Here is a 16091-nt window from a genome sequence, read left to right as displayed (position 1 = left end):
AGGATAGTCTAAATCTAATCATTTTGTATTAATGCCTTTTGTGAGGGATATTCTAAGTCTAATCATTTTGCATTAATGCCTGTTGTTAGAGATAGTCTTAAGTCTAATCATTTTGTATTAATGCCTATTGTGAGGGATAGTCTTAAATCTGATCATTTTGTATTAATGCCTTTTGTAAGGGATAGTCTTAAGTCTGATCATTTTGTATTAGTGCCTTTTGTGAGGGATGGTCTAAAGTCTGATCATTTTGCATTAATGCCTTCAGTAAGGGATGGTCTAGGTCCAATCATTTTGTATTAATTCCTTTTGTGAGGGATAGTCTTAAGTCCAATCATTTTGTATTAATGCATTTTGTGAGGGATAGTCTAAGAACAATCATTTAGCAATAATGCCTTTTCTGAGGTTTAGGCTAAGTCCAATCATTTTGCATTAATGCCTTTTGTGAGGGATAGACTAAGTCCAATCATTTTGTGTTAATGCCTTTGTTAGGGATAGTAAGTCTAATCATTTTGTAATAATGCCTTTTGTAAGGGATGGTCTAAGTCTAATCATTATGCATTAATGCCTTTAGTGAGGGATAGACTAAGTCCAATCATTTTGCATTAATGCCTTTTGTGAGGGATGGTGTAAGTCCAATCATTATGTATTAATGTCTTTTGTTAGTGATAGTAAGTCCAATCATTTTGCTTTAATGCCTTTTGTGAGGGATGGTCTAAGTCCAATCATTATGTATTAATGCCTTTTGTTAGGGGTAGTAAGTCTAATCATTTTGTATTAATGCCTTTTGTAAGGGATGGTCTAAGTCTAATCATTATGCATTAATGCCTTTAGTAAGGGATAGACTAAGTCCTATCATTTTGCATTAATGCCTTTTGTGAGGGATGGTCTAAGTCCAATCATTATGTATTAATGCCTTTTGTTAGGGATAGTAAGTCTAATCATTTTGTATTAATGCCTTTAGTAAGGGATAGACTAAGTCCAATCATTTTGCATTAATGCCTTTTGTGAGGGATGGTGTAAGTCCAGTCATTATGTATTAATTCCTTTTGTTATTGATAGTAAGTCTAATTATTTTGTATTAATACCTTTTGTAAGGGATGGTCTAAGTCTAATCATTATGCATTAGTGCCTTTAGTATGGGATAAACTAAGTCCAATCATTTTGCATTAATGCCTTTTGTTAGGATAGTAAGTCTAATCATTTTGTATTAATACCTTTCGTAAGGGACGGTCTAAGTCTAATCATTATGCATTAATGCCTTTAGTAAGGGATAAACTAAGTCCAATCATTTTGCATTAATGCCTTTTGTTAGGATAGTAAGTCTAATCATTTTGTGTTAATGCCTTTTGTAAGGGATGGTCTAAGTCTAATCATTATACATTAATGCCTTTAGTAAGGGTAGACCAAGTCCAATCATTTTGCATTAATGTCTTTTGTGAGGGATGGTCTAAGTCCAATCATTATGTGTTAATGCCTTTTGTTAGGGATAGTAAGTCTAATCATTTTGTATTAATGCCTTTTGTGAGGGATGGCCTAAGTCTAATCATTTTGTAGTAATGCTTTTTGTGAGGGATAGCCTAGGTCCAATAATTTTGCTTCAATGCTTTTTCTGAGGGATGGTCTATGTCCAATCATTTTGTATTAATGCCATTTGTGAGGGATGGCCTAAGTCTAATCATTTTGTATTAATGCCATTTGTGAGGGATGGTCTAAGTCTAATCATTTTGTATTAATGCCTTTTGTTAGGGATAGTAAGTCTAATCATTTTGTATTAATGCCTTTAGTAAGGGATAGACTAAGTCTAATCATTTTGTATTAATGCCTTTTGTGAGGGATAGTCTAAGTTTAATAATTTTGTATTAATGCCTTTTGTTAGGGATAGTAAGTCTAATCATTTTGTATTAATGCCTTTAGTAAGGGATAGACTAAGTCTAATCATTTTGTATTAATGCCTTTTGTGAGGGATAGTCTAAGTTTAATAATTTTGTATTAATGCCTTTTGTTAGGGATAGTAAGTCTAATCATTTTGTATTAATGCCTTTTGTGAGGGATAGTCTAAGTTTAATCATTTTGTATTAATGCCTTTTGCGAGGGATAGTCTAAGTCTAATCATACTGTTTTCAAATAAAAATATAATATTTATGCCAGAAATTATATTACATTCTAGATGCCATCTGGACAAGAGAGAACAACCCCGAATTCTATAAGAATAAGGCACATGTGTTACTTGTGATGGAAAAATTGAATATTATCGCAAAGCCAAGAATATATATTGAAGGCAGTGAAGAGTTCAAGGTTAGTTTAATGAGCCCTCCTTTTTTATGTGATATTTGCATTTGATGAATTTGTTGTAAACTAGTAAACTGTTAATCCCACTGTCTTGGTCCAGGTTAGAAGTTTAAATTTTCAATCTTTATCCAGGTCAGAACTTATAATTTTTAATTTCACTTTCTTGGTCAAGGTCCGATGTTTACATTTTCAGTTACACTTTCTTGGTCCTGGTCAAAAGTTTAAATTTTCAATCTTGGGCCAGGTTAAAACATTTAAATTAAGAGTGATTATAATGTGTGCCATTTACAACACTTGCATTCCACCTTTAACATCTTGGTCTGGGTCAAGGTTTAAATGTTCAACTGCATTGTCTTGGTCCAAGTCAAAAGTTTAAATTTTCAATTGCACTTTCTTCCTCCTGCCAAAAATGAATTTTTGATTGCTCTGTCTTAGTCCAAGTAGAAAGACAAATTTTCAACCACACTTTCTTGGTTCAGGTCAAAAGATAAATCTTGTGCCTGGTCAAAACTTGGAAACTAACTAATGACAGTAATTAGAATGTGTGTCATATACAAACTTAGGCTCCATCTTGGTCTATGTCAGAAGTTTAAATGTTCAGTCAGGTCCAGGTCAAAAGTTTAATTTTCAATCACACTTTCTTTGTCGAGGTCAGAAGTAGAAATTTTCAGTTTTGTCCAAGTCAGAAGCTTCAATTTTTTATTGCACTTTGATCCTCTTGCCAGAAATTTAATATTTAATTGTACTTTCTTTGTTTAAGTCAAAAGTTTAAATTTTCAACCATACTTTCTTGGTCAAGGTCAACAGTTTAAATTTTCAACCATACCTTCTTGGTCAAGGTCAACAGTTTCACTTTTCAACCATACCTTCTTGGTCAAGGTCAACAGTTTAAATCTTGGTCCTGGATAAAACTTGGAAACTAAAACAGAGTTATTAGAATGTGTCCCATTTACATTACTTGCATTCCATCCTTGACATCCTGGTCTGGGTTAGAAGTTTAAATTTTCAATCACACTTTCTTGGACAATGTGAATAGTTTAAAGTTTAAATCACACTTTCTTGGTCCCGGTCAAAAGTTTAAATTTTCAGTTTTGGTCTACCACATTAGTTAACATGTTCAATGACAGTTTCTTGGTCCAAATCAAAACTTTGAGAATGAAACATCTGTGGAATAGATGCCATTTAAAATACTTGGGTGTCATCTTTAACATCTTGGTCCAAGTAAGAAGTTTGAATATTCAATCATATTTTGTTGGTCTGAGTGAAAAGTTTAAATGTTCAATCACATTTTCTTGATCCAGGTCAGAGGTTTAAATTTTTAATTACACTTTCTTGGTCCAACTCAAAAGTTTAAATTTTCATTCTCGGTCCAGGTAGAAACTTGGAAACCAAGACAGAATCATTAGACTGTATGCCTTGTACAATACTTGGGTTCCATCTTTGACATCTTGGTCTGGGTCTAAAGTTTAAATTTTGAATAAGACTTTCTTGGTCCAGAAGAAAAGTTTACATTTTCAGTTTTGGTCCAGGACAAAAGTTTAAGTTTTTACTCTTGGTCCAAGTCAGAACTTTAAAAATAAAACATCTGTGGAATTTGTGCCATTTATAATACTTGGGTTCCATCTTAACATATTGATTACAGTCAGAGGTTTAAATTTTCAATCATGGTCCAGATCAAAAGTTTAAATTTTCTTGGTCCTGCAAGAAATTTAAATATTTAATATATACATTCTTGGTCAAAGTCAAAGTTTAAATTTTCAAATCACACTTTCTTTGTCCAGGTCTAAGGTTTAAAATTTCAATCACACTTTCCTTTATGATTTCAATATTTCTAACTGTTTCATGATAATTTATAAAATAAACACCAACATGTAGAATGTGTGACCGGTTTCGCTTTAATGCTTCATCAAACTAAATTAAAACTGAATTCAATATCACTGCTTACGTCATTAAATATGTTGTTTCTAAGTGATCAATGAAATAAACAATATGACATAAACAAATGACGTAATAGCTTACATTTTTGACCTAATTATCTTATACTTTAACGAATAATTTACATGGAGGTGTGCATATACAGCAAAGTTTAATGATATCTTAATACATACAAATATATAAAACTGGATCTTAAAGATACATATATCTCTACTGATAACTATATATGAAATTTATGACTAAATAGACATAAACAGGTTTATCACATTTGTATTATGTATAATGCACACTTATTAATGATCTATAAAATAAATAAATGTAAAAAACACATATCTTGATATATTCTTGCCAAATGTTAAATAGTTTATCAGAACTCAATTTATATAACAAAAACTAATGGTGTGCATAATGCTTGCTATCAAGTATTTTATAAATAATTAATCATATTATATTGAGAATTAATTTAGAAATGCACTTTCATTTTTAAAGAATTAGTAAACTTATTTGTATGATATTAGATTATACTTTTACCAATTAAGTTTTCCTGCAAAGTAGAATAATATAAAAATATTCTTATCTAATTGTAAACAGGGGACATATTTCATAAAATAAAAAAAATAAAAAAATTAATGAATGTCATATAGTGTTTTTGAATTTAGACCATTTGGATATACCGTATAAGACAGCGAATCAAATAGGTTTCCTTTAGCAGACATTCCATTTCAGAATCAGCTTTAACAATAGTTTGGAATGACCAATCTTGCAAGGTATGGGAGATTTTGTTAAAATATGCGGCAACATGAGATGAAAATGATTGATCGATATAATTTTTTATATCTGATCCATGTTGGTTCATACATTTAGATATTTGTTGACTGGTTTGTCCAATATATTGAATGCCACAGTTTTTGCATGATACCAAATAAATAACATTTGATGTTGCACAGTTAGAATCACAACGCATATTAAAAGTTTCATTCATATTATTACTATTGAAAGAAGCATTTTCATTAATAAATGAACAGTGTGAACATCTAGGTCTATTACATTTAGTTGATGATCCTATTTTATATGATGTTTTTCTAATTTAGAATTAGTTAGGATTTTTAGTCCTTTTATAAGCAAGTGTGGGTTTGCTTTCGTGTAGTGATTTAACACTTGCTTTACATGATAAGTTTAATAAATCCCAATGTTTATTGACAATCTTACCTATAGTAGGCAAACTTGGATTATATTCAGTAACAAAAGGAATGATATCTTCATTTCTACTTTTGATTTTACAGTGTAAAGATTCAAGTTGTGTAAAAGAAGATACTTTTTGGAAAGAAGTATTAATGATGTCAATAGGGTAATTTCTATTTAAAAAATGCTGACCTAACTCTGTCAAAGATGATTTAAAAACAGCGTCATCCGAAAAAATTCTTCTTTATCTTTTTGCTCGACTATATGGTATCCCATTTTTATATGATTTAGGATGGCATGAAGAATATTCAACATATTAATGAATTTTCATATTTTAGCATGAACCATGGTAGTAATGTCATTATTTTCATTTTTCACGACATCTGCGTCCAAAAATGATGCTTTAATTTTAGAGACATTGAATGTAAATTTTATTGTTGGATGTAATTTGTTTAAACTGTCTATAAAATAATAAAGGTATAAAGATGTTGTCTAAAAATCTTAACCATACATCTGGTTTTAATAGGAATTTTGTTTTAGAAAATCATTTTCTAAATTTCCCATAAATAAAGATGCGTAAGCAGGTGCCATAGGACTACCCATTACTGTTCCCATTTTATGGAGATACTTTGTATTACCGAATTGAAAAAAAGTTATTTTTGAGCACAAGTTTTATCAAATCACAAACATGTTATTTTGATAGTTTATATGTATATTCGTTTTCTTCAAGATAATACTTACACACTTCGATACCATCATTTTGTGTTATATTCGTGTAGAGTGAAACCACATCAAGTATAACAAGTTAGTTTTGGTAAAGATTTCAATTTGGTAATGAAATCAAAAGTATCTTTGACATATGAAGGTAGTGATTTCATCAGTGGTTGTAAAATGTGATCAGTATATTGCGATATATTATTTGTAATTGAGTTATATGTAGAAACAATGGGTCTACCTGGATATCCTAAAGGTAGTGACTTATCAACCGTTTTATGTATTTTTGATAAAATATGAAACAGGTGTGCATATTTTATTTGGGAAGATATCTAGTTCATCATATATGGAACAATCGTGTACAGAGATTTGATTAATAATGAAATTCTGTTTCATATTATACTTGGTATATTATCTTTGAAAGGGGTGTTTATGACATTTTTGTGGTTGTATACCATGTTTGGGCTTGTTTACCATGTTCGGGGTTGCATACCATGTTTGGTGTCTTATGCCATGTTTGGATTTGTATACCATGTTTTGGGGTTGTATACCATGTTTGGGGTTTCACCTCCAGGTTCTTGATAGTTTGGTCAGTATTATACAATCTATAATAGCGGTGATAATTTGTGCTTCTTTTCATACGTGGTTATTGGTGACAAAGTTTATCACTGTAAACTATTATGTTTTGATATTTACATTTATGTACACTACCAATAAAAGAAAGAGAAAATAGCAGAAATAATGAGCAACACGGCAGAATTAAAATGTAGTAAATAAATAAGTACATTATGAACTAGTAAAGAACACCTAACACAAGGTAGGTTTAAAATATAATAAACAAATACGTACATTGATCAACTAGCAAGGAACCTATAAATCATTTAATATACAGTAAGTACATTCATTATCTAGTAAGGAACAGATAACTCATTTAATATACAGTAAGTACATTTATTATCTAGTAAGGAACAGATAACTCATTTAATATACAGTAAGTACATTTGTTATCTTGTAAGAAACAGATAACTCATTTAATATACAGTAAGTACATTTGTTATCTAGTAAGGAACATATAACTCATTTAATATACAGTAAGCACATTTATTATCTAGTTAGGAACATATAACTCATTTAATATACAGTAAGCACATGTATTATCTAGTAAGGAACAGATAGCTCATTTAATATACAGTAAGTACATTATTATCTAGTAAGAAACATATAACTCATTTAATATACAGTAAGTACATTTGTTATCTAGTAAGGAACATATAACTCATTTAATATACAGTAAGCACATTTATTATCTAGTTAGGAACATATAACTCATTTAATATACAGTAAGCACATGTATTATCTAGTAAGGAACAGATAGCTCATTTAATATACAGTAAGTACATTATTATCTAGTAAGAAACATATAACTCATTTAATATACAGTAAGTACATTTATTATCTAGTAAGTAACTTATAGCTCTTGGCAAAAGTAACATGCAGTAAAGATATAGTTACATGTACAGTGATCAACTAACAAGGAACAGATAATTCATGACAGATTTATGATAAAGGAAATAAATAAGGGGTGCTCTACCTTTATTCTGAGAGAGTGACAGGTGTAAGGTGATTCTCTTAGCATTTGCTACATGCATAATGGAGAGAATGTTGGCCCAAATTATTTTAACAGTTATTAAAATAGTTAAACACATTTTGTCACATCAGACAACACTGCTTCTGAAACTGCAATGAATAAATTACTGTATACTCTATAACCCAAATTACACCCATTGATTATGCACCAAAATAAAGTGATTTAAAAGTACTTTTTACGATATCAAAGATATACAGCATCTTTTTTGAAATGGCTAGTATAGCCAGCATGGAAAACCTGGGAAATTAGTTTCCTTTAAATAATCTAACCCTATCCAAAATATGAAACTGTAGAGTGCTTCCTAACAACCCTGATCAACCAGCAAAGAAGAGGTAACTCTTGGCATAATTAAAACTAAATAAGTACATTATCAGTTAGCCAGGAACAGATAGTTCATGGCAAAGTTAAAACAAGTACATAAATAAGTGCATTATGAAAAAGCAAAGGACAAGTAAATTGTGGCAGAATTATAACAATGTACATAAATAAGTACATTCGTCGTCTAGCAATAAACGAAGATCTCATGGCATAATTAGAACAAAGTAAATAAATACATTTATCAAATTGCAGGGAACATATAACTCATGGCATAATTAGAACAAAGTAAATAAATTAGTACATCATTAACTAGAAAGGAGCAGATAACCCATGGCAGAAACACAACAAAGTGCCTAAGTATGAAAATTATCAGCTAGAAAGGATCATGTATCTCATGGTAGAATTAAAACTAAATACAAACAGTATCTAATAGCAATAAATAACAATATAATCTAAAGCATGAAATTTAGGTCTGACTTTGTATTTATGCACACAATTGCCTTCAGTTATCTTTTGTACAAATTTTGGGGTCAAAGGTCACACTTGAATGATTTGTTTTAATCACATTTTTATTTCTATAACTTTCACGTGATTTGAGATTAACGGATTAAACTTTATTCTATATAACATCCTAAAATGGTTATCATGTACCAAACAGGGATGAGGATGTTTTGTTGTTACCAAATGAAAATGGTCTGGAAATTGAATTGAGTACAAGTCCACCACATCGACCTTATTTAAGATCTTGTTATTGCACAAGAATGTTGGAGATGGTTTCAAGACTCAGCTATCAAATAGAAGAAATAGTCTGAATTTAGATTTCTGTATCATTTGGTTCAATGAATGTTCATGAGAGGGATTCTTCCAGGCTGAACAACATATGGCAATGTCATCGATGATGTAGTTAAGCTTGAGTGAGAACAGGGACACACAACTTAGGTTTATATGATTTTAATGTGGTTTTCATTTAAGTCAGCAAGTAATTCAAGTGAGAAAGCAATTAAACTCACCATTATGACAAGTCAGTCATATGCAAATTGATCTTACAGTGTTTATAAAAATGCTATTTTTCCCATTCAAGTAGGCAGAAGTGTACACTAATGGGGTAGAGGGGTAAACTTAAAAACAGTGAGGTTGTGTTGAGTGGCTATCTATTTATGTTAGCTGGTTAGCTTGACAGACATGTCAGTGAAAGGATGCTGATTTAAATGCTACCACTGAATTAGTCTTTGACAGCTGTTATGATGTGTCCTTGGCAAGACAGTTTACTTTTTGTTCCAGCACATATCTTGTAAAACACGACTCAAAACCAAACCATTTCCATATCATTTCCACTCTATAACTGTACCATGATGTCACATTAAAGTATGAAACTTTATTCTATAAATCATCATAAATCTTGTGTCCTGTACCTAATTGGAGGATTGTTAGTCAATATTTGTGCAACTTTCAATTCATTTGAGATCAAAGATGTGATGTGATGTGATTTGGATTTTTAACGTAGCTTTAACAATTTTCCAGTCATATCGCTACGATGTCTGCAATGTGGCAGTTTATAGTGATGTCTAGCACTGGGGCATTATGCCGCAGACATGTAGCATGATGTCCCACCCAGTCACATTATCCTGACACCGGGCCGACCAGTCCTAACACTAACCTCTTAATGCTGAGCGCCAAGCGAAGCAGCTGTTAGTACCATTTTTGTAAGTCTTTGGTATGACTTGGCCGGGGATCGAACCCACGACCTCCCGCATCCGAGGCAGATGCTCTAACCACTAGGCCACCGGAGCGGTTTTGAGATCAAAGAATAAAACGAGGTATTCATTTACATCAGCATTGAATAGTGGCATGCAGCACTTTGGAGGAGGGGGGGCTCCCATCTTCAAGGTCAAGATAACAAGTGACTATTTCAAGTTTTCCATTACACTTTCATCCCTATAACTTATGCCATTGGATTCAATTGAAGGTCCATCTTGAAGGTGAAGATCATAGTTCAGTATTTTCTCATTACACTATCTTTTCATTGTTATAAGTTTGGACATATGTCATGAAACTTGGTATACTTTTAGCTTATTATTAGCAGTAATGATGTAACCACATGTGTGATCCATTATTTATATATCTCTATTGTTATGACTCTATGGTTTTAAACACAGAAATAGCAAAGAGCAAAAAGCAACAAGTTTTGTAAAATTCAACACATAATTTATATTTCCCTTAATTATGAAGTGAAACTTTAAAAAGAATTTACAGTATTGCAAATTAAATCCCCAAATAGTCAAAGAAGTTCCATTTCCAGTCTTACTGAATAAAACTCTAATACTGTATATTCTAGTGGTGATCAAAATAAGATCTAATGCCAAAGGTGTTGATGAGCCTGTAGTCTTGAATGTACTAATGTACCAGTGACCTGAAGTGTGATGATGTGCCAATAGTCTTTTGAGGAATCACAGCAATATTATCCAAGATTTGAATTCACTATAATTTCAAGTTAATGTCTCTGTCCAAGATAAGCACTTTGTAATTCTTGTGAATAATAATTTGAATAAATAAATGTACCCAAACCAAAAGTTGAATACAACAATATAAATGATTTCTGCCACATGCATTATCAGAGGAATGAATAATTTTTCAAGCAACACAATTATATAAAAAGCTAAGACACATAAAAATGCTAGAATGTAGGACAAAAGTTAATTTCTAGAACAATCTAAGTTGTAAACAAGACAAGGTCTGTTACTAAAATTATAATAAAAAATATGGTAAATAACAGGTACGCCTGGTTATCCATCTGGAAATCGCTATGTCCTTGACTCAGACCAAGATAATGATCCTAGTATTTAACCTACAGCTGTTACTTTTGTGACAGAGTCATCAAGGTAATAGCATTATGTTTATTTAATTTGTATCATTTGTGTGCTTTATTAATATTTATATGTTTTGTGTAATTGTATTGTTCTTCACCTCGTCCGAAATCACGTTCATGTCATGCCTAACTAGCAAGATCTTTTTGTAAGCAACATAATACATAATTTATATTTCTCTGTGTGATACTTCATAATTATACATGTCTATAATGTCAATGACCTTGTTACAAAAGACAGTGATAATTCACCATCAACACATGTTTGTTACACTGATGATTCAGATTTAAATGGGCCTTTTGCTCTTAACTTGACTAGGTCACTTACTCTTTATCTGTCTAGTTCCTTAATCTTTATCAGACTAGGCTGCTTAATTCTTTATCAGACTAGGCTGCTTAATTCTTTATCAGACTAGGCTGCTTTATTCTTTATCAGACTAGGCTGCTTTATTCTTTATCAGACTAGGTCCTTTATTCCTTAGCTGTCTGGGCCCCTCACTCTATAGCTGCCTGCGCCCCTCACTCTATAGCTGTCTGGGCCCCTCACTCCATAGCTGTCTGGGCCCCTCACTCTCTAGCTGTTTGGGCCCTTACTCTCTAGCTGTCTGGGCCCCTCACTCTCTAGCTGTCTGGGCCCCTCACCCTCTAGCTGTCTGGGCCCCTCACTCTCTAGCTGCCTGAGCCCCTCACTCTCTAGCTGCCTGGGCCCCTCACTCTCTAGCTGTCTGGCCCCCTCACTCTCTAGCTGTCTGGCCCCCTCACTCTCTAGCTGTCCGGGCCCCTCACTCTCTATCTGTCCGGGCCCCTCACTCTCTGGCTGTCCTGGCCCCTCACTCTGTAGCTGTCTGGACCCCTCACTCTGTAGCTGTCTGGGCCCCTCACTCTGTAGCTGTCCAGGCCCCTTACTCTTTATCTTACTAGGTCAACTATCTTTAAACAATTTGTGCACGAAACCTAAGCTAGAACATTTCCAATGTCAGAAGTTTCTTATATAGATGGCTAAATTTTAAACAACCTGTTTACCAAACTGTCTGAGATTTTCTAGTTTTAGTTTCATGCAAAAGAAATTCATATAAGTTTCTTGAGGAAGTAATTGACAAGAAATGTATCATTAGCCAATACGTTATAGATAGGAAACATTGGCTGTATGATGATGAAAACGTTTGATGTATGATGATATATTCAATTATAGATGACAAACAGTGGATACAGGTACTATATATTATGGTTGGTCTAACTTGATTTAATTATCCCAAAATAGGCATTTTTCTTTTAATAACTTTGGCTACATCACTGGGTCAAGGTCTTGGACTGGTTTGATAATGAATGATCTTGCATGTGCTTGACAATGCTTGCTCCAACTTTGAAAGTCATATTTTTGTCTGATTTTAACCACTTTTCAAATATAGGTTTATTTGAGCGTTTTAGCAAACTAGAGACTTTTTCTGATCCAATTGTTATCAGATTTTGATTAATTTGTTCAAATAATTAAGATCATTGATAAGTACAGGTATGAGAAAGTTTGATATCAGTGTATACTGAGGTGAACATGCATGTGATTGTCTGAACTTATCAGTACCTTATTGACTATTTCTGATCATATGTTGATCAAACTTGGTATAGAGCTTTATGTCACATGGTACATATTATATATTTACAATGATCAAACTTGGTATAGAGGCTAATGTCATATGGTCATATTGTACTTTAACAATGATTAAACTTGGCATAGAGACTTATGTCATATGGTGCATATTGTACTTTTACAATGATCAATCTTGGTGTAGAGGCTTATGTCACATGGTGCATAATGTACTTTTACAATGATCAAATTTGGTATAGAGGCTTATGTCACATGGTGCATATTGTACTTTTACAATGATTAAACTTGGTATAGAGGCTTATGTCATATGGTGCATATTGTACTTTTATAACGATCAAACTTGGTATAGAGGCTTATGTCACATGGTGCACATTGTACTATGATCAAACTTGAGGCTTATGTCATATGGTGCACATTGTACTTTTACAATGATCAAACTTGGTATAGAGGCTTATGTCATATGGTGCATAATGTACTTTTACAATGATCAAGCCCGATATAGATTAAAGACATTATTTTACACATGATTGACACGGCTTTTTACCACTTAATAGATGCTATCTCTGACCCACATTTAATCAGATTTGTTAAAGCAGCCCATATCATCAAGATAATTTTGATTAATATTAACCAGCGCATATTTATATCAGGTGATCTTGCATCTGAGACAATGGCTTTTTGTTTTACCACACTGGTCATGGGGGTTTTGATAATACATCGATCAAACTTGAAAAATAGGCCTGTATCATTAAGTGTTTGTTGAATTTAATAATAAGTGAAATTCAGGCATATTAAAGAAGTAGCTTCCAAGTGGTCACTGGTTTTCACTTTATTTGCCTGAGTTCTTCCTCCACCAGATGTGCTGTCTGCCATGTATAGCCTATCATATCATGAAGAATGGCATTAAAACACATGAACAATAGCAAATATTAATGTTAATTGCCCATGTATATTTTGTTATATTTTCATAAAGTATGCAATATAAAATGAACGAATTACATCTTCCAAACATTCCCATTAAAACATAATCTATTGATTTACTAGGATGAGAATTACTTCCTTGCCCCATGCATGCTTCGTCAGAAAACACCAGAAGATGTTATCTGCCCAAAACCAAATCCTCAGATGGACACCTCGTCAGTACTGTGCTATGTTTTTGCAGAGAAATATTTGCCTTCTCCGATCTTTCATAGACTTCTTGCTGCCTGTGTTGCTCATTGGCCACTAGCCACAAAGAAGAAAGAGAAGTTGCAAGAAAATCAGATTTTCTGTGGTTGTGGTGTCTTTCAGCTGGACCAGTTCCACAAACTAATCCTACACTTTAGGGAATACGTCATATTTGTGAGAGTCATCAGAATGGGGATCAAGGAGAAGACTCCTTCTTCAGAGGTGTGCATTGGGGCAAGAGAGTTCATCACTTCTATGCTTTCCAAGATTATTGGATACCTGAGCCAGAACCTGAGATATGAGTTGTTTATACAATGTCCAGAATACAACGGCATCAGTGTCAACAGCCTGATTTCTGTGTCCCTTCTTGAAGAGAATGCAGAAGTACGCTGTGATTTCCATGACAACATTATTGTTTCGTGTAATCTGCTGAAATTCTGGTTTAACATTCAGGTGAGTACTAGCATATTGTTGCATTCTCATTTTATTTCTCAGTATGTTTCCTTAAGCACTTGCAATGTTAGGTTATATTATTTTATTAGAACTGAGTGCTGAATTTTATCACGTGTAATAGCTTCGAGACAGTGGATTATAGTCGTAAAACTTTTATTAATCAGGTTTGATCCAGAATCAAACACAAAATCTGTATATTATGACTACAGTAAAATAAAACTATCTGATCTCACCCATGTGTACAATGCATATAGAAGCATGCACTCCTCTTCTGACACTCGTAATCTCATTTTCCCATCGTTTAACCAAAGTTATATGGACAATGTTCTTTTGCAAACCAGGACCCAGCTACGAGGAATGAATTATCCAAAGATTGATCTTAAAACTCACTTATTTCGACTACATGAACATACTTAAAGACTTAATAATGTTTACATGTTTAATTTTTGTCAACATGATTTTGTTTTGTAATTTCAGGATGTTTGTTTAGATGATATTGTTGTTGTAAATGTTTTTGTGTGTTATCGAATTTACCAAAGTGTATAGGTTTCTTAATATTAGGCTGTATACTAGGTCTATGTATTATTATTATTATTATTATTATCTGGCAAAGTCATTTTATTGAATGTAGCACCAAATGATATGTATGTACTAGCTCAGAAGCAGTGTATTTTAGCCATGCAATGGGAATGTCATTTTTTCAAGTTGAATTAAACTTCACTGTCATCATAATACTAAGAAAGGATTAATATTGATTTGTCCATTTTGTATGAAAGCTTGATATACATGACATGTTAAATGTATCCCACATTCTGTGAATGTCATTTTATTAAAATTTCAGGACCAATCTGGAGATTTTAATGCTTGTAAGTATATTGTATTTTTGACTATGATCTGGTGTTGATCAGGATCATCTCTTTATCTCTTTTATTCTTGCCTGCAGTGAATGTTACAATAATATGAATCTTGGAATGACTATGATCTGGTGTTGATCATGATCAGTGCTTTTTTGTAGGAATATGATCTGTTGTAGAAAGCTTGGTCTGACTATGACTTTTTCTCAGTGTTTCACAGTTGTTTAGCTGTCAGAGTTACATCAGATGTACCTCAGTCCCCTTATAATGACCAATATATACTTATGGGGACATCTAATGTACCTCAGTCCCCATATAATGACCAAGATACACTTATGGGGACATCTAATGTACCTCAGTCCCCTTATAATGTCCAAGGTACATTTATGGGGACATCTATGTACCTCAGTCCCCTTATAATGGCCAAGGTACACTTATGGGGACATCTAATGTACATCAGTCACATTATAATGACCAAGATACACTTATGGGGACATCAACTGTACCTCAGTCACCTTAAAATGACCAAGAATATATGTACTTAGTTCTGGCTTTGTCAAGTAGTTTTATCTGTGGAGACTGGTATCATACCCTCAAATATCTGGATGGAATCTTTTGTGCATTGTGTGAGTTTTGTCAGAACCTCTTATGGTCCATTTGTTGAAGCTTCTTTTATAAACCTAATCCATGATAGTATTTTCCTGCTTTTCTGAGAATCTCAGAAAAGGAATGTGCTTCAAACCTAGATCATAGTAAAACATTACAATTCAGCAATAATTACAAGTTCATTTCTCTTCTTTGGCAATCTGAATGTTTTGGTAAAGAACCAGCTTCCTTCAGTAGGTAAATGTATAATAGGATCCTAATAATAAGTTACCTCTGTAGCTCCTCTCCATCTCAAGGTCCCCAGTCCAAGTAATATTAGTCAAGTCCCTTTCACGAACCCCGGTCAGAGTCATATAGCACCACTACCTCTGAAGGTCACCAGTCTGTGTCATATTGGTCAAGTCCCTTTTCAAGATCCCTGGTCTGAGTCAAATTGCTCTACCACCTCTGAAGGTCCCC

General features: G+C 33.0%; 1 protein-coding gene across 1 annotated transcript in view; it reads left to right on the top strand.

The window, feature by feature from the left end:
• The window catches only part of LOC149789816 (uncharacterized), a 147000-nt gene that overhangs the window by 97615 nt on the left and 33294 nt on the right, over positions 1-16091 (top strand). The window contains exons 12-14 of the mRNA XM_089971812.1: positions 2168-2295; positions 13597-14172; positions 15014-15038. Coding sequence (XP_089827938.1) covers positions 2168-2295; positions 13597-14172; positions 15014-15038 — 729 coding nt within the window. The remainder of the gene's footprint in view (positions 1-2167; positions 2296-13596; positions 14173-15013; positions 15039-16091) is intronic.

The sequence above is a fragment of the Sinohyriopsis cumingii genome, chromosome 10, assembly GCF_028554795.1.
Source record: "Sinohyriopsis cumingii isolate HCF-2022 chromosome 10, ASM2855479v2, whole genome shotgun sequence".
NCBI classification, from domain to species: domain Eukaryota; kingdom Metazoa; phylum Mollusca; class Bivalvia; order Unionida; family Unionidae; genus Sinohyriopsis; species Sinohyriopsis cumingii.
This window is presented reverse-complemented; position numbering and strand designations above follow the sequence as displayed.